The 23,429-nt window shown below is 46.6% G+C and overlaps 1 protein-coding gene across 4 annotated transcripts in view; it reads left to right on the top strand.

Annotated features, from left to right (window-relative positions):
- The window catches only part of IRAK2 (interleukin 1 receptor associated kinase 2), a 63,077-nt gene extending 40,304 nt beyond the window's left edge, over positions 1–22,773 (top strand). For 3 of the 4 annotated variants that reach the window (XM_028101645.2, XM_028101647.2, XM_028101644.2), the window contains 7 exons: positions 2,034–2,148; positions 3,715–3,824; positions 5,952–6,147; positions 10,119–10,181; positions 15,667–15,867; positions 20,248–20,539; positions 21,662–22,772. In XM_028101645.2, coding sequence (XP_027957446.1) covers positions 2,034–2,148; positions 3,715–3,824; positions 5,952–6,147; positions 10,119–10,181; positions 15,667–15,867; positions 20,248–20,539; positions 21,662–21,774 — 1,090 coding nt within the window. In that variant the 3' untranslated portion in view covers positions 21,775–22,772. Of the gene's footprint in view, positions 1–2,033; positions 2,149–3,714; positions 3,825–5,951; positions 6,148–10,118; positions 10,182–15,666; positions 15,868–20,247; positions 20,540–21,633 lie in introns of all 4 variants that reach the window. The other variant, XM_028101646.2, reaches the window with a different exon arrangement.
- The last annotated feature ends 656 nt before the right edge of the window (positions 22,774–23,429 follow it).

Raw genomic sequence — 23,429 nt, 5'->3', positions numbered from 1 at the left:
CGTCTTCTCTATGGTTGTTTTTGTGAGATAGGCACGGTTGAGTAGTTGCAACAGAGACCGTATTGACCTACAAAGTCTAAAATATTTACTACCTAGCCCTTGGCAGAGAGATTTTTTAAAAGATTTATTTATTTATTTTGAGGGAGAGAGAGGGGAGGGGAAGAGGGAGAAGGAGAGAGAGTCCCAAGCAGACTCTGCGCTGAGCAAGATCACTACCCGAGCCAACCCCTAGAATCCGACGTTTAGCTGACCACGCCACCCAGGTGCCCCGACAGAGAAATGTTGAGCCATGAAGTCTTGAGCAATAAAGACCTGCAAAAGTCATCCTCAAACCTGCTCATTTTACAGATGGGGAAACTGAGGCTGAGAAGGGCAGTGAACCTGCCTGTCCCAGAGCTGGCAGGGGACTGGAAAAGAGAACGGGAAGGACCTGGGGAGACTTGCCCTGGCTCTGCCGTCACTGACTGATGAATTTAACAAAGGCATATTGGGCACCTGTCGGGCGCTGGACGCCAGCTATCATTCAACCTTGGCAAGTCGCTCTCTGGGTTTCCTCTGCCAGCATGCGGCCCTGGGCAAGGAATGCATGATTAGTGTGGAGTATCTTAAGAAATAAAGAAAATCATAAATAAGAAAATAGAAATCACCTGTTTTCTGTAGCACCTATAAATAACTACTGTGTAATTCGATATATTTTCTTTAACCTTTTCTCTATTCATACGTGTGTATGAATAAACACACACATATTTAATAAAAAATGAAAGTATAATTCCCCTTTCCATTTTGGCAAAGTGCCTTCCTGGAGTCAGCAGACACCCCATTCACTGACTGGGCAAACGTGAGTTGTCAAGGCCTTTTTTGGCTCTAGGGAGAATACACAGCCCCTGCCTTGGGAATGGTTATGGTCCAGAAGGGACTGAGTGTAAATGACTCTCCTGAGTGTGAAAAGTGCAGTAGGATGGCCTGGGGAGAGTGGAGGAGGGCAGGAGGGATTGGGCAGGAGGCCATCACGATAGTCCTGTGGAGCATCCATCAGGGTCCGACTCAAGGTAGAGGAGGGGGGAGTGAAGGGGACAGTTGGAAAGCTATTTATGATGGTGAATGCTGACTAATTAGATGGGGGAGGTAAAGAGGTTTCCAGGAAACTGCATGGAGACTGCACAGGTGCCCTTTGTTGAGATAATAACTGGGCACAGGAGTGGGTTTGGGACTTGTTGAGTCTAGGGTGTTCACCTGGAGGATCAGGATGCAGATAGACATTCAGGTCTAGAGCTTAGGAAGGGGCTCCAAGGAGAGATTTGGGGAGTGTTCCCCATAGAGGTGGGAGATACCTGGAGACACAGCTGATAAAACAAAATGATGAGCTGAGTCGGGGGTACTTAGGTTTCAGAGGAAGGCAAAGGAGGAGGGTCTTAGTGAAAAAAGCCAAGAGAGAGCAGTCAGAGAGGTAGGAAGAGCCTGGAGGGAAAAGTGACTCAGAACCTAGCAGAAGAGGATTTCGGGGAAGAACCCAGTCCTGGGGGTCCAACAGACCTGCAATCTGATCCTGCCTTCCCTGCTTACTGCTCATGATGGTGAGCAAGTTCCTTAACCTCTAACCTCTAAGGTAGGGTAAGTTTGAGTTCTTTGACTTCAAGCTTGTTGAGGGCAGGCAGTTTTCATCTCTCTATCCTGGTGCTGGCCCTCAGGGGTCAGAGCATTTGGTACCTGGCTGATCATGACTGCGAGCAAGTTCCTTAACCTCTAAGGCTCTGTTTCCAGAAGATGGGGTGGTTAAGGTGTTATGTGCTGCAGAGCAGTGAGGTAGGGTAAGTTTGAGCTCTTTGACTTCAAGCTTGTTGAAGGCAGTCAGTTTTCATCTCTCTACCCTGGTGCTGGGCCCTCAGGGGTCAGAGCATTTGGCACCTGGGAAGTCACTGGTGACCTCACTGGGGTACAGGGGGCAGAAGAGGGGTGGGAGGTGAGGAAGTGGAGCAGTCTTTGTTTCTCCTTTCTGTCTGACTCCTCACCTCTGCACTAATACCTGATTTCAGATGCTGCCACCCCAACATCTTACCTCTGCTGGGCTTCTGCACTGGAAATCGGTTTTACAGCTTGATCTACCCATACATGGCAAATGGTTCTTTACAGGACAGACTCCAGGGTCAGGTAAGGGGCTGGGTCATGGTCAGAGAACAGGACCAGGTAGCATCCAGTTAGGGATTCAAGGTTTAAGGGCTTCCAGAAGGGAGAGGGGCCACCCAGAGAGAGAAGTTAGGTTGGGATAGATGAGATCTGGCTGAACATCTTCAGGTAAAAACCTATAAAAAAATTATTTGAGAAGAGGCTTTTCAAGAGCAAGACAAAGGTATCCCACAGTACTAATTTTATTTAACATTGTTCTGGGGGTGCTAGTCAGTGCAATAGGACAAGAAAAATAATTAAGAGGTAAAGAGTGTGGAGAAGTAGAAGCAAATTTTTATTTGCTAAAAATGCTACTCTATTATATGTCTATTTGCTTGTGTCTTTATGGGCTATCTCTGGAAGTTTACAAAAAACTGGTGCTTTGGCTGCCTCTGAGGAGGTGAGCTAGGTAGCTGGGGCATGGGACAGGAAAGGAAATTTTACTATATACCCTTCAGTACCTTGCACATATTATAGCAGGTGAGCATAATACCTATTAAAATTACAGTTTTAAAAACAAACCTCCTTCCCATAAAATCGTGAAATAGGGGGAAAGATTTATTCCCCAAGAGAATTACTGCTTCCCTTAAAAGAGACCAGACAAAGCAGTATTCGTAGTATAATAATGATTGTTAGGTTTGTTGTGCTCTTGCTGTGTGCGAGACACCACGATAAAGGTTTTGCACATGTCCCCTTCAGGCCTTGCTACAACTCAAGAGGTATCCCCCGTTTTCCAAAAGAGGAGTTTCTGGCACAGAGAGGCAAAGTGACCTGCCCAAAGGAACACAGCTGACAGGTGTCAGGGCTGGAATTTAAACAGGGTTCATGTGGCTCTGGATTTCAGAGTTTTTGAGAGGGAACCTGTTAGCAAGGCCAGCTTTTAGAGGATGTGGGGCCTACGACAGGACTTGAAAAATAAGTTGTGGTTGAGCCTGGAGTTTCAGTCTTAGAACAACAGTGGCAGAACCTGGAGATGGTGGGGGTTTTTGCTCACCCCACAATCCCCATCAGCCCCTGTGAAGCCTCCCCAAATACACATAAAATTGGCATAAGGCCCACGTGCTTGGTGTGCTATCACAAGCTCCTTAGCCCCTCTCCCAGGCGTACCCTCCTAGAGGAAGATTCCAGACCTGCCACTGTATAGTCATGCTTCAAAACAGCTGCAGGTTATCGAGCACCCACTCTGTGGCAGGCACCATGCTAGGGGCATACCATATACTCATATACCATATGCTCCCTACCATATCCTCCTCTGAGTCCTTAGAGCAATCCTAGAGAGGCATGGGGATTAACATTTCCATTTTGTAACTGAAGAAGAAACTGAGGCTCAGAGATGTCGAGTGTCTTTCCCAAAGTCACACAGCTAGTGTGTGTCTGAGCTGGGATTTACATCTAGGTCTTCTGATGTCGGAACTGGTACCCTGCCGGTACGCCGTGCTGCCCGATCCCTGTTGCAGAGGATGTGAAGGTCTGGAGAAGAGACAGGAGGTCGCTGGGACTTTGAAAAGGCAGAGGTGTGACTGTGTCTCCCCCTCTTTCTCTTTTCCTTAGGGAGGCGCAGACCCCCTCCTCTGGCCCCAGCGTGCCAGCATCTGCTCTGGGCTGCTCCAAGCTGTGAGGCATCTGCACGGCTTGGAGATCATCCATGGCAACGTCAAGAGGTGAGAGTGGTGCCCTGGACCCTGCCAAGGGCCTGCGCTGCGGCGCCGAGCCGCACACCTCCCTGTGCCCCTTCCTCTCCCTCTTCCTTGGTCTCTCTTCTTTGGATTGCTCTCCCCTCCTCACCAACCTTGGATCTCTTCTCTCTTTCTTTGTTATTCCCTCAAAAATCAGGGTTTCTGCTGTCCCTACACACTGCCCACCTGTCACCATGCTTGTCTTTTTTGAGCACCCCACACCCTTGAGGCCTTTTACTTCCAACCCAGCAGCTGGTCTGGACCCGATCCTGGAGCTTTGGGCCAAGCCCCCTAGGATTTTGAGCTCCCCGCTCAGAGTCTTCCTGGACACCCACCCCCTGCTTATGTATCTGTTTGGCAAAAGCAACTCATGTCAGGGAAGCTTCCTGCAGGGTAGGCGTGCAACCCAGTGTCTTAGCGCCGTGCTCCCAAGAACAAGAGAGTCCTGCCTGTGGACTGGCAGCATGGGGAGAGATTCCAGAAAATACCAGAAAATCTGGCAAAACTGACCTTGAAACTGTAGAACTCATACTTTCTCAAAGTTCTCTATTTGGCAAGTGGAAGCCTAGTCCTCTTTTTTTCTCCCTGATTTTTGTCTGATTGCCCAAACAACTGTAATAGCCAGAAAGGAAACGAAAGGGTGAGAGGTCATTCTGGCGCTGGTGCCCTGACTCATTGCCTGGCCTCCCTTTCTTCAGCACCCGCCCACACAGAAGTCTTAGCCCCAAGGGAGCACTGTCACCTGCTTACCAATTCATATTTTCTTTTTTACCCCTTTATTTAAACTGGGCATATCTTTCCGCATGTTGCATGCCATCATTTTTAGTGACTTTTTAGTTTTCCGTTGAAGGGATTGGCCCATAATTTACTTAACTACTCCTAGCAGTGGATATTGGACTTAATGTCTGGGTTTTTTTTTTTTTTTTTAAGATTTATTTATTTGGTTGGTGGGGAGGGGCAGAGGGAGAGAGAATCCCAAGCAGATTCCACACTGAGCATGGAGCCCGATGCGGGGCTTGATCCCATGACCCTGAGATCACGACCTGAGCCAAAACCAGGAGTTGGACACTTAACCTACTGCACCACCCAGGTGCTCCTGATGTCTATTTTTTAAACAACGATTTAGGGTTAGTTTATTTTTTTTTAAGATTTTATTTTATTTATTTGAGACAGAGAGAGAGCACAAGAGGGGGTAGGGTGAGAGGGAGAAGCAGACTCCCTGCTGAGCAGGGAGACCAATGTGGGACTTGATCCCGGAACTCCAGGATCATGACCTGAGCCGAAGGCAGTCGCTTAACCAACTGAGCCACCCAGGCGCCCTAGTTTGATTATTTTTACACGTGTAACTTAGTTGTGTTCTTGCTTGTTGTCTGTTTTTTCCTTTGGAGTACCTTCTGAGAGTGTTGACTCCCATAGGTCAGATGCCTAGGTCCAAGAATATTTTTATTGTTCTTCGTATTCCCCATGCTCTGGGCAGGACCAGTCACAGAGGATGGTGGCATTTAGACTCGAGTCAGTCGGGCCAGAGCTGGGGTCAGAACAGTTTCAGAGGGGACCAAGCCTGCATAGCCCACGGTCTTAGCAAGCTGCAGTTGATGAGGGTTTGACATCTGTGGGGGCCAGGAAGGCCGCACCTTGTTGGCTACCCCAAATGCCATTCCTGGGGCAGCACAACTAATCTTAGCTCCATCCTCCTTTGCTGGTGGGAGTGGGTTGCCACTCCCTTCCCTTACCAGGACTGGCTCAGAAAATCCAGACGGTGGGTCTAAAGTGACCCTTAACTTGCCGGGGCCAATGCTGCTTATCATGAAGTTGTTTTCCGAAAGGCTCTCCATGGCAACCTCTTCTTGTCCAGCTCCAAGTGAGAAAGTTCTCTCTGCTTTCTTCCTTTTTTTTTTTTTTAAAGATTTTATTTATTTATTTGACAGAGAGAGATAGCGAGAGCAGGAACACAAGCAGGGGGAGTGGGAGAGGGAGAAGCAGGCTTCCCAGCGAGCAGGAAGCCCGATGCGGGGCTCGATCCCAGGACCCTGGGATCATGACCTGAGCCAAAGGCAGAAGTTTATCAACTGAGTCACCCAGGCGCCCCTCTCTCTGCTTTCTTTTCCACAGCTCCAATGTTTTGCTAGACCAAAACTTCACCCCCAAGCTGGCTCATCCAGTGGCTCACCTGTGTCCTAACAACAAGAGGTCAAAATATACCATGATGAAGACTCACGTTTTCCAGGCCTCTGCTGCATATCTGCCGGAAGATTTCATCAGGGTGGGGCAGCTGACAAAACGAGTGGACATCTTCAGCTGTGGAATCGTAAGAGCTCCCTTCTCTGCTTGGCCTTGGGCCTGTCCTTATTTGTCCTTCCCACAGCTCCTTTGTAAGCAGAAGATATAATAGAGGCCCCTAGATAGAGTCCATCAAAATATAGCAGGGGTTGGCAAACTATGGCCCAGGGCATATTTTGTACAGCTTATAACTAAGAATAGTTTTTACATTTATAAAAGATGTAATAATACTGCTTATAAAAGAAGAATATGTGGGGCGCCTGGGTGGCTCGGTCATTTAAGCGTCCGACTTCGCCTCAGGTCATGAACTTGGGGTCCTGGGATTGAGCTCCTCGTCGGGCTTCCTGCGGTGGGGAGCCTGCTTCTCCCTCTACCCTCTGCCCCTCCCCCTGCTCATACTCTCTCACAGATAAATAAATGAAATCTGTAAAAAAAAGAAGAATATGTGACAGAGATTTGGTTTGTGGCCCACAAAGCCTAAAATACTGTCTGGCATGTTACAGAAAAAGTTGCCAACCCTTGAAGTATAGCAGCTTCTGTGAAGCTCCTTTCTTCTCTGTTTCCCAGCCAGCCAGCCATCTAATTGTCTATCCAGTTGTCTCTTCGTTTTGTCCATCCATCTGTACAGTCATCCATTCAACTCTTCATCCAATATCCATTCATTCAACTGCCACTCGTCCATTCAGTATCCACCTATGCATCCCCCCTCCCTCCTCACCACCACCGTCCTGTCATCACTGTGTGCTAGGCAGTTGGAATAAAAATATCACTAAAACACAGTCCTTCCCCCAGGAGCTCATGGTCTGAGTATAGCAGTCTCCAAAGTACATTCTATGGAACACCCTTGAGGTCTCTGTAGGTTTGATGTATTTAAAGGGTTTTGTGGCCAAATAGGTATGACCAATGCTGGGTTAAGCAGAGTCAAGCAGATCTCTTTACCACAAAATTAATCAGAGACTTTAATATGGTAATGAGCCTTTAATCTAATTTAATTGTGAATTCACCACAGCTGGGCAAATGGTACGCAGCACTTCCCAAATTCATTTGACTGTGGAACTTTGTTTCCTCAGTCTCTCCACACCAGTGTCCCATGGAACCCAGTCTGGGAAATGCTGGCTGAGAAAAGCGACAGTCTTTGGCCGGCCTTTGCCAAGAGCAAACAGCTGCCTCTCGGACCGTGCCCTCTCTCTTCCTCTCTACCCTCAAACTCTGTGCTTCCTCTCTCTCTGCTCCGTCTCTTGTCCGTCCACCTCTCCCCCTAGTGCCCTCCCGAGCCACCTTCTGCTCTGATCCTGACCTCCAGATGCCAGATTCTACTTCCTTCTTCCTTCTGTCTCCCATGGGCTCTTCTGGTTTCCTTGCCCCCATCAGCTCCACTGTGAGGGGCTCAGTGAAGCTCAGTGGGGCTAGCCCAGGCTCCTGCTCTTCTAAAAACCAGCAGGACTGAACGCTGAGGCTGCCAGGCAATCCAGTGTAGAGCTTAAAAGTGTGGGTTTGAGTCCCAGCTTAGTTACTTTCAGCTGTGTGACCTCGGGTACCTCACCTATAACTCTGGGCTGTTTTGTCCTCTGTAAAATGGGATAGTGACATATATGGAGATTAATAAGATAATGTATACAGTTAGAGTACCCTACACTTATCAAGATGATTATTGTTGTGGTATTCCTACCTTCACACTCGCACTCCTGATTTTGTTTACCCCTGACTTTTTTTTTTTAAAGAGAGAGAGTGTGAGTGTGTAGAGGGGAGGGGCAGAGGGAGAGGAGAGAGAATCTTAAGCAGGCTCCAGGCTCAGCACAGAGCCCAGTGCCAAGCTCGATATCACAACATCACAACATGAGAGGTCATGATCTGAGTTGAAACCAAGAGTCTGAAGCTTAACCGACTGAGCCACCCAGGTGCCTGCTCTTTTTTTTTTTTAATTTTATTTATTTATTATAGAGAGAGAGGGAGTGTGTATGGGGAGGGGGAGGGGCCCAGGGAGAGAGAGACAGAATCCCAAGCAGACTCTATGCTGAGTGCTAAGCCCTGAGCCCGATGTGAGGCTCCATTGCACGACCCTGAGATCATGACCTGAGCTGAAATCAAGAGTCAGACGCTCAACTGACTGAGCCACCCAGGCGCCTCTTGCCCTTTGACTTTTTAACTCAGCTCTTGCTGTAAGAATTTTTTAAATTAATTTATGCATTCCATGCCCACTGGCTCCCTTCACTCTTTCTCAGCTCAGCCACTAGCTGACGGTATGATTTTGAACTCTGATTCCTCCTGTTGGGAACACTGCATTTCTCAGTGGGTTGTTTTTTTTTTTTTTTAAGATTTAATTTATTTGTCAGAGAGAGAGAGTGGGAAAGCACACACAAGCAGGGGGAGCGGCAGGCGGAGGGAGAAGCAAGTGTCCTGCTGAGCTGGGAACCCGATACGGGACTTGATCCCAGGACCCTGGGATCATGACCTGAGCTGAAGGCAGACGCTTAACTGACTGAGCCACCCAGGTGCCTCTCAGTGTTTTTTTTTTTTTTTCTCCCCCAAGCACTGTATGACCTCTCTAAAAGGTTCAGCGCAGAGCCTGCCTGTGGAAGGGGCAGAGGGAATGTGTGTTTATTCTTTTTCCCTTGTTCTTCCCTCCCTTCCTGGCAGGAGCTGGTTGAGAATCCCTTTTCAGGGTGCGCCCACCCACTTGCTGCAGGGTGCCCTCTGCTGCCCCCTGCTGGCCACTGCCGGTCTGTGATTAACCCAGCAGGCCCTTCCTCTGGGGATGGAGAATTTCTTGGCAGTCAAGTGACTGTATTCTGACTTGCTTCGAGGGAGGTTGTGGGAGAGAGATTTGAAGCGAAGGGTGGGGTGCTCACTCCCTTATATTCACAACCAGCTCACCATTTACCAGGTAAGGATGCAGGCTCAGATTTTTGTCATTTAGCGATTAAGAGAGTCAGAATTTGAACCCAGGCAGGCCTGACTGTAGAGTCCTTAACCACTATGCTCCGCTGAGAATTTCTGTTCAAAGCAGGTTTCCCCTTTATTAAGACATGTATCGTGGTTTGTCAACGTTGTGGTGTCTCACACTGGTGCAGGGTTGTGCTCCTTCTGTGAGTGGGTGAATTAATGAACAGATCATGTGAATAAAGTCCTAGGAGGAAACATGCTTTAGTTGTTGCTGAGACTTTCTGTGTAGACTAGTCTTACATACATGGATTCCTCCTTTCCCTGAGATTGACGTAGCAACGCCTGCTTACCATTTCTTTTTTTTTTTTAAGATGTATTTATGTATTTATTTGTCAGAGAGAGAGAGCACAAGCAGGGGGAGCGGCAGGCAGAGGGAGAAGCAGGTTCCCCGATGAGCAGGGAGCCCGATGCAAGACTCCATCCCAGGACCCTGGGATCATGACCTGAGCCAAAGGCAGACGCTTAACCAACTGAGCCACCCAGGCGCCCAGCCTGCTTACCATTTCTGATGGGTCTTTAAATGAAATGATCTTTAAAATATAGTGTGTGTGTGTGTGTGTGTGTGTGTGTGTGTGTAGATACATGTATATATAGAAAAATGTGTATATGTGTATGTGTATATACACATTTATATATAAATATGTAGTATGTGTGTGTAAATATACATATTTACACATACACATATTTATATATACATACATATTTTTATATAAGTATATAGTATGCGTATATAAACATACATATTATATATTTATTTGGATATACTTATACATGCAAAACTGACGGTAATACGCACACGTTTGGTTTTCCATCCTCCCTGACTTGCTATTCATTCAAACCTTCTACTAGCAGCTGGGTGGTGTGTTTAGTTAGGAGGAGGTATTTAGTGATATTCCCATGTTCCCAATTTGGGGCAAGTGTCTGTACTGGTAAATGGCAGAGCCGGGCCTGGAGCTCAGCCTTTATTACTAAGAAGAATCGTTGCTCTTGGCCCGAATCTCCTGCCTGAACTTTTGCATGAGTGTCTGAACTGTGCTAACTGCATGTTCTCTCCAGGTGCTAGCTGAGGTCCTCACTGGCATCCCTGCAATGGATAACAACCGAAGCCCCGTTTACCTGGTAAGGGAACCAGTCACTTCTGGCTCACAGCTCCTGGGGGGGGGGCTTTGGGGAGGGGGGTCAGGAGGGCAAGCACCTCCACTCTACCCATTTTACAGATGGTTATGAGGTCTCAGTCTGCAGTTTGATTTGCAAAGTAACCTTAACCTCTCGCCCTCTTACCAGTCAGCCAAGTTCATGATAAGAGAACTTAGAATGTTTAGGGGAATCCCGTTTCTTCTCTCTACACATCTGGCAATCAAATAGGATTTGTCTTCAAGTTGGTAAAAGTCAGCCCTCTTTAACAGGTTCCTATAATAAAAGCAATAATTTTCATTTTGTGGGTTCAAAGAACTATCTTTCACATATATACACATACAGGGTCATTTCAAAAATATAACAGCAGAGCCAGACTCTGTGTTTGGCACTTTACATATATTATCTTTCTAAGTCATCACAAAATCCCCCCGAGATTGACAGGGTCATGACGTTCACCTGCCCTTGAGACAAGCAGGCTCTGAGGTTCACCCGAGATCTCGGCTTTGCTAAGTGGCAGAGCCGGACTTCCACATCAGGTCTTCTGGACTGCAGCTCCTGAGTTCTTAACCCCGACACTATGCTGACTGTTTAATTCTCATGACAGTCCAGCTATATGAATTCAGGATTATTATCATCCCCATTTCGCAGATGAGAAAACTAAGGCCAAGGTGAAGAGACTTGTGTCACGCCCCCCGCCCCAGTGAGATCAGTGGTGGAACTGGGATTTGAACCCATGTCTTCTGCACAGTTCCAAATCCTGTGAAAGCTTTACTCCTCTTCATCAGTTTGAGAGGAATCACCTTTCTTGACTTGAGGGTTGAGGCCATTAGATCAGCTGGCTTTTTTTGGTGACTGGGCCCCCAAAACATCCCCTGGGCCCTGGGGTGGGGAGCTGAAGGCCTTCCTACCCACAGAAAGTCATTCCACTTTTGGAGACTGGGCCCCCGATATTACAAAGAGGTGGGTTTCGGCACCTCAGATGTGGTTTGGGGCAGTTTGAGGTGGTTTCTCATATTCTGACAGTTTTCTTGGGGTGAATTCCCTAACAGTCCTTTGGGTCTCCCTGGATGAACATCGCAAGAGGAGTCTTTTGAGATACTTATGTGAAATTTCCTAGACGGTGTTTTTGTTAATGGTTTCTAAAAATGTGGAGGAAGGGGCGCCTGGCTGGCTCAGTCAGTGGAGCACGCGACTCTTGATCTTGGGGTCATGAGTTCAAGTCCTGTGTTGGGCGTAGAGTTTACTTTAAAAAAAATGTGGAGGATAGAATTTTTTTAAAAAACCTTAACAAAAAAATGAAGATTGAGCATGTTATTAAGATTCAAATCAGAGATGAAAACTGCTTGCACCTAGGGGTGGGAGGAAGCAGGCCTCTCTTCCACCCTCGGGGGAGTGTTTTCCGAAGTGGCCACGGTGTTTTCCGAAGGTCATCGGGTGGTTTCCATCGAAGTTTAACATGGGTGTACCTTCTGATGCGGTCATTTCACGTACACAGAGGGACACATACAGACAAGGGAGGAAAGATGGACATGGCTGTTCACTGTAGCATTATTTATGTTAGGAAACAGCTACAAACAAGTAAAATATCTCTCAGTTGGGAGGTGGTGAAGGAAATTACAGTATAATCACACACCCTGGTAATTCCATGAAATTGTTTGTAAATAGGCTTATAATGTTTATAAGTAGTGAGAATGAAGTGTATAACGTGATCAATTTTGACGTATGTATATATCTGTGAAATCGTCACCTAGTCATGTTTGTGACCGTGCCTGCTACCCTGGACGCTACCTCTTGTCCTTGGTAATTCTGCCCTCCAGCCCCTCCCAGCCCCTGCCAGCCCCTGCCAGCCCCTGCCGCCACTGATTTGCTTTCTGTCACCGCACGAGGTTCCACTCTCTGGACTTTCATATAAATGAAATCAGAGAGAGTTGGCTCTTTTGGTGTCTGGATTTTTCCACTCAGCATGGTTATTCTGAGATACGTCCCATGCTCTTTGTATGGGTCCATGGTTCATTTAGTTTTGCTGAGTAATGTTCCATGCAGGGATGAGCCACCGTGTGTCCACTCATCTGTTGATGGACATTTGGTGTGTTCCCAGTTTTTGACCGTTACACCTGTAGATGCCAGGTACTTTTCTGTGCGGGTCTCACTGTGGACATGTGCGTTCATTTCTGTTGAGGTATATAATTCACACTTGTGAGGTGTACAGAATGGTATAAATTTTGGAAAGTGTGGACAGTTATGTAACCAACACCACCATAATCTAGATATGGAGTATTTTCATCATTCCAGAAAATTCCCTTGGGCAACTTTATAGTAAGTCCCTTCTCCCTGCTTCCTGTTCTTATTTCTTTTTTAAAAAAATTTATGTATTTATTTATTTATTTGACAGAGAGAGAGAGAGAGAGAGAGAGCACAAGCAGGCAGAGCGGCAAGCAGAGGAAGAGGGAGGAAGGCTCCCTGCAGGGAGCCTGCTTCTCCCTCTGCCTGCCGCTCCCCCAGCTTGTGCTCGTTCACTCTCTCTCAAATAATAAATGAAAAAACGTGTGTGTGTGTGTGTGTGTGTGTGTGTGTGTATTTTAAAGCATATCCCAGATATTATGTTATTCCACCCATAAAATAGTTTTCTTAATTCCTTAATATCATTTAATGCCCATTCCATGTTTAAATTTCCCAAGTTTTCTCAAAAATTGCTTTTTAAAGTTGGTTTGTTTGAAACCGATACAAAGTCCACATGTTACCATTAATTATGTTTCTTACAAATATTTAAAAAAAAATTAAAAAGGGGTGCCTGGGTGGCAGAGTCGGTTAAGCATCTGACTCTTGCTTTCAGCTCAGGTCACGATCTTGGGGTGGTGGGATGAGGCCCCATGTTGGGACTTATGGTGGGACTTTCTCTCCGTCTCCCTCTGCTCCTCCCCCACTCCCTCCCCTCAATAAATAAATACATCTTTAAACAAATAACTATGTTTCTTGAAACGTAAAAAAAGCCAGCTGTTCTAATGGCCTCAACATCAAGTCAGGAAAGATGCTTCCTCTCAAACTGATGAAGAGGAGTAGAGCTTTTTTTTTTTAAGTGTTTAAGTTTTTTTTTTAATTATTTAAGAGATTTCTACACCCCATGTGGGGCTCAAACTCATGACCTCTGAGACTAAGAGCCAGATGCTCTTCTGATTGAGCCAGCCAGGCAGCACTTGAAACTCTTCTGTTCTCCAACTGCACCCCTTCCCGTGTTTTCTTTTCATATATCATTGCATTTTTGCATAAAGTGAGTCATTTGTTCTGTAAGTCTCTCATGTTCTGGATTTTTACATCCTTGTGGTATCTTTTTTTTTTTAAAGACTTAAAAAAATTCATTTAGAGAGGGAGAGAGAGAAAGCACACATGTGTGTGAGTGGGGGAAGGGGCAGAAGCAGAGGGAGAGAATCTCAAGCTGACTCCATGCCAAGCACAGAACCCAACCAAGGGGCTCAATCTCATGCCCCTGAGATCACGACCTGAGCCAAAACCAAGAGTCAGATGCTCAGCTGACTGAGGCACCCAGCCCCCACCTCCCATTCTTGTGGTATTCTTAACTTGTTTCTCTCTACCTCTTGTGCTGAGACTTGGTTAGATTCATGATCAGTGCTGTTTCCTGGGTGATGCCTGGTGCTTCCCACAGCATCACAACATGAGGCGCATAGCAGGTCCTCCTCCTAACAGTGCTGAGGTTCATCAGTGGGTCCAGGTGGAGTTGCTGACTCCCCCAATCCCTAAGTTCCCTCATCACCCTACCTGTGAGTGTTCTTAGCATCTCCTGATGACTCTTGCCAGATGAGATCCACAATTTCACTGTGGGGGAGTCGGATGGTGAGCCTCTGTTTCTATCATTCTTTCAGGCCAGTTGTTTTGAACAGTCTCTTTCTTTTTTTTTTTTAAGATTTTATTTATTTATTAGAGAGAGAGAGAGAGCACAAGCAGAGTGGCGGCAGGCAGAAGGAGAGGGAGAAGCAGGCTCCCTGCGAAGCAAGGAGCCCATTGTGGGACTCGATGTCCCAGGAGCCCGGGACTAGGATGTAGTGAGATTGATTGATTGATTGATTGATTTTTTAAAGATTTTATTTATTTATTTGAGAGAGCAAGAATGAGAGAGAGAGAGAGAGAGAGAGCACATGAGAGGAGGGAGGGTCAGAGAGAGAAGCAGACTCCCCGCTGAGCAGGGAGCCCAATGTGGGACTCGATCCTGGGACCCAGGATCATGACCTGAGCCGAAGGCAGTCACCTAACCGACTGAGCCACCCAGGCGCCCAGGATGTGGTGAGATTTAGAGGAGGAGCATTCTAGGCAGAGGGAACAGCAAGTGCAAAGGCCCTGGGGCAGGATGAGTTTAGGTGCTTCCAAGAACAGAAAGAAGCCAGAGTGACTGAGTACAGTGAGTCACAGAGGGAGGAGATGAGATGGGAAAGGTCAGCAGGTGCCAGATTGTCACAAAATCTGGGGTTTCTGATGGCCATAGCTACGGATGGGAAAGTGGGAACTCTTGACATTAAAAACAACGCAAACAAAAAACTTTTAATTTAAAATTTTCTAAGCTTGTAGAACATTTAGTAAGTACAGGAAGGTATAAAAAAGAGAATAGAGGGATGCCTGGGTGGCTCAGTGGATTAAGCGTCTGTCTTTGGCTCAGGTCATGATTCTGGAGTCCTGGGATCAAGCCCCACGTTGGGCTCCAGGCTCAGTGGGGAGTTTGCTTCTCCCTCTGCCTCTGCCTCTGCCTCTCCCTTTGCTCATGCTCTCTCACTCTCAAAAAACAAAAAACAAAACATATATAACAAATAGAATATACATGGAAAATGTATATATAAATGTTTTATTATTTATACAATAAATATATCACAAATATAAAAACATAAATATCAATATTTCATGTTAATATAATGGATTAATGCACTATATATTATATCAGTATTATACATAATTAAATTACACATTTCCTTATAATATATTTAATATATATAATCAATGTATTTAATATATTTGTAACATATATTTGCAAATACATATATACTTATGAAATATTGTGAAACATAATTTATATTATATAAATATGCTATATATTTTTACATAAATATATGTATTTAAAAATTTTTTTTTTCTAAAGATTTTATTTATTTATCTGACAGAGAGACAGTGAGAGCAGGAACACAAGCAGGGGGAGGGGGAGAGGGAGAGGCAGGCTCTCGGCCGAGCGGGGAGCCGGACGCGGGGCTCGATCCCAGGACCCTGGGACCATGACCCGCGCCGAAGGCAAACGCTTAACGACTGAGCCACCCAGGCGCCCCGGATCCTTGCATTTCTTTCTTAAAATCCTGTTTTCCTCGAGGTTTTGCAGGTCTGGCGCCGTCACGGGGGCGGTTGGGACACAAGTGCGGTGCAACCCCGCATCCCTGCAGCTCACACGGGGGTGCTTATCCTCTTCTTCCCGCAGAAGGATTTACTCCTCAGTGCAGTCCCCAGCAGCAGCCCCTCGCTGTGCGGCAGGAAGACCGGCGTGGAAACGGTGATGGCTAAGGAGATCTGCCAGAAGTACCTGGAGAAGGGAGCCGGGCGGCTGCTGGACGACTGCGCCGAGGCCTTGGCCATGGCCGCCTGCCTCTGCCTGAGGAGACGGAACGCCAGCTTGGCTGATGTGAGCCCCATTCTCCTACCGCCCTGGCCATGGGCCCTGCCCTGGGTCGGGTGGGCCTCCTGTCCTGGTGGCCGCATGGTTCTGCTTTACCAGGAACTGGGGTATGGCTCAGGGTTGAGGCCTTTACCTAGAAGTCGCTTCATAAACCAGGGCTGTATTTGGTTGCAAGCAACAGCTCATATTGGAGCTCATAGAAGCCAAGTAGGGAAGCGAATGGGTAAGGGCAGCTCAGGGGCCTGAGGGTGGTGTGCTGCGGGCCTTGGGGGGCCCAGGGTCCCAGGCTCAGATGTTAACAGAACACTGCTTTCTCTGAATCGGCTTGATTCCTCCTCTCTTGTCTGTAGACTCCCTTTTCCTCGACTCTATCCTCTTGGCTAGGGGATATGGCTCTCTGTATTGTTTGTATGTTATGGTTCTACCCCCACTGAGCGATCAAGTCTCCAGGTCCCAATTCCAGTTTCTCATTGAGAGAGCCTGTTTGGCCTACCTAGAGTCAGTAGTCCACCTGTTGGCCAATCAGGTAAGGTGAGGGGAGTGGGGTCCAGTATATAAACCTAGTGGTCAGGGGGTCTACCCCAGAAAGACGGAAAGGGCTAAGTCCCAGAGGAAGGGAGCATCTTTAGCCCCTGGGCTTAGGCAGATACTCCAGAAATCAACCACATTAGGAGATAAAACATTTTCCTATGGATGCGGTATAGAGTGGTGGTTTCCATGGTAACAAGTGTAAATTTGGGCACCACTGCTAGATATTTCTAAGGACAAAATAGCTGCCCGAGAGGATTCTTTGAGACCATCTAGCTGAGTGATTTTCTTTTTCTTTTTCTTTTTTTTTTTAAAGATTTTATTTATTTATTTGAGAGAGAGAGAGAGAGAAACAGCATGAGAGGGGAGAAGGTCAGAGGGAGAAGCAGGCTCCCCGCTGAGCCGGGAACCCGATGTGGGACTCGATCCCGGGACTCTGGGATCATGACCTGAGCCGAAGGCAGTCGCTTAATCAACTGAGCCACCCAGGCGCCCTAGCTGAGTGATTTTCAAGTGGTTTCTGGCAGAGAGGGGTGCCTTGAAGTTACCTCAGGAATTGCTTTCGTCAGCAAGAGGGTTTGGGGAGCTGCAGGCCCCATGCATGACTACCACCAGACACCCCCTTTCACTTCACATAATCATATTGGATTCTCAGTATTTTATCTGAGGGAAGTTTTAGTAGCGGGAAAAAAAAAAATCTTCAAACACCACTGCTATAGCCCTAGCCTGCCATTTTCTAGGAAGTAAAGTTCCAAAGAAGAGAAGATGAGGCCACAGAGTGAGTTTCTGTCAGAGCCCTCTGGACTCCTGGTTCATTCCCTTGTTCACCATCTTGCACTATGACGTGGCAGGAGCTAGAGACCCTCGACTCAAGACCCAAGTCATTGTTCTTCACCTGGGGTGTTCCCTAAGTGCCTGAGTGGTGCAGCACTCAGTCAGTCATTCAGCACTTGTGTGCTGGGCCCTGGGGGATAAATCGGTGAAGAAGGCAGGCCCAGTTTTACTTTCCTGGAGCTCTCAGACAATGCACAGTGATCATCTAGGTGAGGAGCATTGGGATGGCATGTGATGGGGCCCCACCCAGGGGGACTTTCCCTGAGGAAGTGATGTGTAAGCAGATAAAGAGCAATCCAAGCAGATGGAACAGCTCATGCAAATGGCCTGAGGTGAGAGAAAGCCTGGCTTGGTCAAGGGTCTGAAAGGTCAGAGTGGCTAGAACAAAAAGTACGTGGGGAAGAGTGGCTTGTGGTGGGGCTGCTGAGGAAGGAGGAGCCCTGTAATTGAGGGCTTTGCAGGCACAGTTAGGATTTTGAGGAAGACACTAGGGGTTTGAAGCAGGGGCAAGACATAATCAGATTTATGTTCTGAAAAGATCTCCCTCCCCTAACCACTTATTCCTCCTTTCAGGCTTTCCTCTCTTCATTTATTTTGTTCTTTTGTTCATTGTCTCAGTTAAAGGACACTCAGAAAAGCTGCTATAATGAGGAGACTCCAAAATCCAGTGTTTTAAATGAGAAAGAAGTTTATTCTCTTTAGCTTAACCCCTTGACTGTAGGGAGTTCAGAGCTGATGTGACAGTGCCACTTTATTGGGGACCCCAGGTTCCCTTTGTATTGTTGCTCTGCTATCCTTACTGTGTGGCTTCCAGTTCAGAGTCTAAGATGGCTGCTCTAGCTCAGGCCATCACATCTGCATTCCAGCCACTGAACAGGGGGTTAAGAGAAAGAGAACACACTCCCTACCCGCCCCTTTTTTTTAAGATTTTATATATTTACTTGTCAGAGAGCACAAGTAGGGGAAGCAGCAGGCAGAGGGAGAAGCAGGCTCCCCACTGAGCAAGGACCCTGGGATCATGACCTGAGCGAAGGCAGACTCTTAGCCGACTGAGCCACCCAGGCATCCCCATTCCCTGCCTTTTAAAGGTGTGACCTGGAAATGCACACATCACTTTTTCTCACACTCCATAGGCCATAATCTAGTGACATGGCCACACATAGCTTCAAGGGAATGTAGCTTTTAGCTTGACAAATATTTATTGAGCATATACTGTGAAGATTTGTCTCAAGAGGTGACATTTGAACTGGACCTTGAAGGATGCGGAGGTATTTGTTGTGTAGAATAAAGGGGATAGGGCATTTGAAGTATACAAAGAGGAATGAGAAATTGTCCTTGCCCTCAGTATTTCACAAATAAACTAGGAAGATGAGAGGTCATCTGGGTCATGAACTTGAAGACAAGTAAGCCTAGGGCCAGTGGTCAGCTCTGCTATCTACTGGCTAAGCAGCCTTAGACAAGGAACTTAACTTCTCTGATCTTTATTTTTAAAAATATTTTATTTATTTATTTGACAGAGAGAGAGAGAGAGAAAGCACAAGCAGGGGGAGCAGCAGGCAGAGGCAGAGGGAGAAGCAGGCTTCCCGCTGAGCACGGGGGAAGCAGGGGGGACTTGATCCCAGGACCCTGGGAACATGACCTGAGCCGAAGGCAGACGCTTAACTGACAGAGCCACCCAGGCACCCCAGCTTCTCTGATCTTTTAATTTTTTAACCTATAAAAACTCATTGTGCATTTTGTGTCAAAAGTTCTTTGTAAATTGCAAAGGTGCTGAGCAAGTGAGATGTGTCATTGTTATTAAGGGTATGCTTGTATGGGCGCCTGGGTGGCTCACTTGGTTGGGCAGCTGCCTTTGGCTCAGGTCATGATCCTGGAGTCCCGGGATCGAGTCCTGCGTTGGGCTCCCTGCTCGGCGGGGAGTTTGCTTCTCCCTCTGACCATCCCCCCTCTCATGCTCTCTATCTCATTCTCTCTCTCAAATAAATGAATAAAATCTTAAAAAAAAAAAAAGGGTATGCTTGTATGCCCTTTGTGTGTGTGTGTGTGTGTGTGTGTGTGTAAAGAAGAAACATTCCTTCCCTGCCTCCTTCTGATTTCCTAACCTCCCTAATTAGAAATGCCCTCAAGGGCAAGTAATATCTATATTACTTAGGGCATTTCCAGTTCAAAGTGATAGAACTCAGGTCAAACTCTTAGTCTCTCTCTCTCTCTCTCTCACACACACACACACACCCACACACACACACACACACTCACACAGCAAGGGAGATTGGGAGGGAGTATATGAATGAGTGAACGAACGATCAATTAATGAATGAATCTATTGGCTCATGTAACCCAACAGCACACAGGACAGGCATTGCTAGGCCAGCTAGACGCAGGGTCTCCACCAGCAAAGGTGCATTTATCTGTGTCTCTGTGCTTGTGTCCCACTTCTCCATCTCTTGCCCCTGCTTTATTCTTTATAGGGGTCTCCACTTTTTCCTACTGTGAATGGGTTTTCTTTGTGGGTGGAGAGTCTGGGTCAACCACTAGAAAGGAATCGGGAGTCCTTCCTCAGCAAGCTTTAGGTAGAAAAATCCCAGAGAAGGATTCTAATTGGCCAGCTTGGGTCACGTGCCCAAACCTGGATCATTAATGTGTCAGAGGAATGGGATACAGCGATTGGTCCATCTTGGTCATGTGCTCTCATCTATGGCTAGGGTGGATGGGGGCAAGTTCAGCTCTGTTCAAAGGGCTTTCGCTGTTCTTCCAGACAAAGCAATAAGAATCAACATTGGATTCTTCATTGTTTTTCCAGAGGCCTGGGATACCTGTAAACTTTTTGATTTCAGAAAGAGGTTTTTGTTTTGTTTTGTTTTGTTTTAAAGTAGGCCTCCATGCCCAGAATGGAGCCCAACATGGGGCTTGAACTCACAACCCTGAGATCAAGACCTAGCTGAGATAAAATGTCCAATGCATAACGGACTGAGCCATCCAGGCGCCCCGATTTCAGAAAGAATTTTTGTCTCTCTTCTCCCCAAGGTGTGTGGCTCTGTAGCGGCTGTGGAAAAGCAGCTCAGAGGTCAGGAGACGTTGCTCCCTTTGAGTGGGCTTTCTGAGGGCACAGGCTCTTTCTCCAATACCCCAGAAGAAACAGACGACGTGGACAATTCCAGCCTTGAGGCCTCCTCCTCCATGAGGGTAGCACCTGGGGCTGGGGCTGCCGCCTCACTCCCTTCAACAGAGGATGGAGAAGGCAGGCTGCAGGTGTGTGTCGGAGTGCCGGCAGACTCCTTCTCTGTGGCCTCTGCCAGGCTGGAGCCTCCCCAGGATGGTAAGCGTGGGGAGATCTGAGTGCATATGCAAGCTCATTCATGTGTCTCTAACTCAGCCCATCATTTATTCCTTCTATTGCTCTCATTCATGCCTTCCTTGATTATTCAGCCGTTCACCTACCAGCAGACTGCACACAAAGAAACCTCGGATGGGGGTCATCCTTGATACCTCCCTCTCTCTCTGGCCCCTTATGTCCAGTCCATCACCTAGTGTATTCATTGGCCTAAATATCTATCAGCTCCATCTGCTTCTCTGCATTGCCTCGCGCCCCTCCCCCCTTAACTAAGCTACTGTCCTCTTGCTGGATGACCACACAGCCTTCCTGTGTCCTCCCTTCCTTGTTTTTATTTTTTATTTTATTATTTTATTTTAATTTTTTATCTTCAGAGTGTTTTTTTTTTTTAAAGATTTTATTTTTTTATTTGACAGAGAGGCACAGCGAGAGAGGAAACACAAGCAGGGGGAGTGGGAGAGGGAGAAGCACGCTCCCCGCCGAGCAGGGAGCCCGATGCGGGGCTCGATCTCAGGACCCTGGGATCATGACCTGAGCCGAAGGCAGACGCTTAATGACTGAGCTGCCCAGGTGCCCCCAGAGTGGTTTTTGAAAACAACTCATGCCACCTCTTATTTAAAGCCCTTGTGTGGCTCCCCATTGTACTTAGGGACCAAGTCAAAACTCTTACTATCTCTGTCTCTCCTTTCCAAATATTCCAGGCTTCCTTCTGAAATAAAAATTTGGGAGGCCTTTTCAATACAGTGTCCCTCTCCCCTAATAAACATGGCTTAATGAATGTCCCAGGCTTTACCATTCCTATTGCTCCTCCTCCCACTGGGAGGAGAGAGGAGGGAAAAGAAAGAGGGGGTGTAAATGTTCATCCCAACCTCTCCCATCCATGGAAGGAGTATGGAAGCCCCCTCCTTTCAGAAAAGTGGGGGCAGGTGGTGGGACTTCACTGCAAAGGCAGAAATAATGAAAATGCTCATTATGCTCAGGGCTTGATTCAGAAATCTGATTTAAGTGAGAAACTGAGCAAGTCTGACTTTCTAAGAACTATAATAATAGTAACTATTTCCAAATGCCTTTTGTTGAAGATATTTCTTTAAACTTTCTGAACATCAGCTACAGAGACTTCACGGAGAATCGAGATCAATGAGGCCAAAAAGAAACTGATGGAGAATATCGTGTTCTACAAAGAAGGGAAACTGGACAGCATTGAGCTTTTTGGCCCCTGATGACCAGAGCACAGCTTATCCTCGATTAGAAAGACAAACACCAAATCAAGAAAAAGATCTGAGGCAGAATCATAATCTCCCAGGAAATACCAAACACCAGCTTTCCTGGACCAGGGAGAGAAGCTTCCATCTTGCCAGAGTGAATTAGGGAAGAAGGGACCTCAGCTTTTTAAGACACTAAAATCCATGAAGTCATCGTTCTTTCTGGGATTTGTCAATCAGAGCTGGGGATCAGGAGACCGAAGTGGAAACCCTGGTCCATAGGCCCAGGATGTGGGCAATTTTGTGGTTTTGGGATGTATGTGGTAATACTGTTACTCAGCTCACACCCCTCAAGAACTGAGGGAGGATTGTCAGTTGCACTTTCCAAAGTTAAGTCTTCTGGGTCCTATTTGCCGACAACCACCTGCAAACTTCCATGGCCTGAAAGATTCTCAACTTGTGTCCCAGCACAGTTCTTCATTCACAGTCTGGAGTTTACAAATGCCAGACACCTGGCAAAGAGCTCTGCAGGTTTTCCACGTCTCTCTCAGAAATCTTGTAACCCACAGATATTTATTTAATGCCTACTCAGCACCTTTATTGTCCCATCCCACTAATGCTAATATTTTTAGTGGAGCTTTTATTTTGAGAGTATGTGTTATTTATGGGTGAATGAAGAATCAGAGCTAGTTTTATGTCCAGTTCTGTTGCTATTCAAATCAATTATTTAATTTCTGGAACTTTGGTTTCCTTATAAGTAACACCTGTTCATTTTCCTTCCTTGGTTTGTTGGAACAGGTGAGACATGGTTATAGAAGTACTTTGAAAATGCCCTTATCCTTTTTTATAAAACAAATAAAGACATTAAACATATATTTCTGCCATGTACCTAAGGTTTATGCACTGGGTATTTTTCTGAAAAGTCATGTTGCAAGTATTTTTGTGAAACAAATGCTATTTTAAATTCAGTGTGTCCTATTTTAAATAATCCTACTGTAGTGATTTTTTTTTTGTAAAATAAAAATACATTTGTAAAGTCAACAGATCTCTTGCAATTAGTTTTGTGTCCAGATGAATTTGTTTGGAAAAGGGGCTCTGGGCCCATGTTAAGGGGGTATCATGGAGTGCCTAAGAGTTGGGGGTGGCTATAAATGTTGGTGTTAGTAGCTTTGTGATCTTGGGTCAAGTTAGGGAGTTACTCTGAGCCTCTGTTTTTCATCTATACAATGGGGAGAATAAAAAGTACCTGTTTCCTGGGTTTGTCAGGGCAAGGGGAAGATCTTGCTTCATGAAAGCATTCAGCAGTCCCCAAACAAGATCAGCTTTGTACTGATATGTAACAGAGCTGGGTGGGCTGCGGTCCCAGCAGACCGTGATCTGTACCGACACCCGTTTTAAGCTCTGGTGGCTGTGAGGATTCAACTAGAGTGTGTTACATGCCACAGACAGGACCCAGCATGTGGTAAGCCCCTTACAGTTATGAGTAGGGTGCTTTCAGGGCTGTTTGAGCAATAGAGGGCTAGTGCCAATAGGGTAATGGTTATCCAGACATGCTTCATACATTTGTGGCAAGGTCAATGAACCACTTCTGTCAATCTACAGACCTTTTCCCCTCAGCAAGCTGTAAAAACGTACATATACATTTCTGTATATCAATTCCAGGGGCTTATGGG

The sequence above is a fragment of the Eumetopias jubatus genome, unplaced genomic scaffold (assembly GCF_037043125.1).
Source record: "Eumetopias jubatus isolate StellerSeaLion01/CBP00866 unplaced genomic scaffold, mEumJub1_p1.0 scaffold_1, whole genome shotgun sequence".
NCBI classification, from domain to species: Eukaryota; Metazoa; Chordata; class Mammalia; order Carnivora; family Otariidae; genus Eumetopias; species Eumetopias jubatus.
Note: the sequence above shows the minus strand (reverse complement) of the source record. Positions and strands in the feature narration are given on the sequence as shown.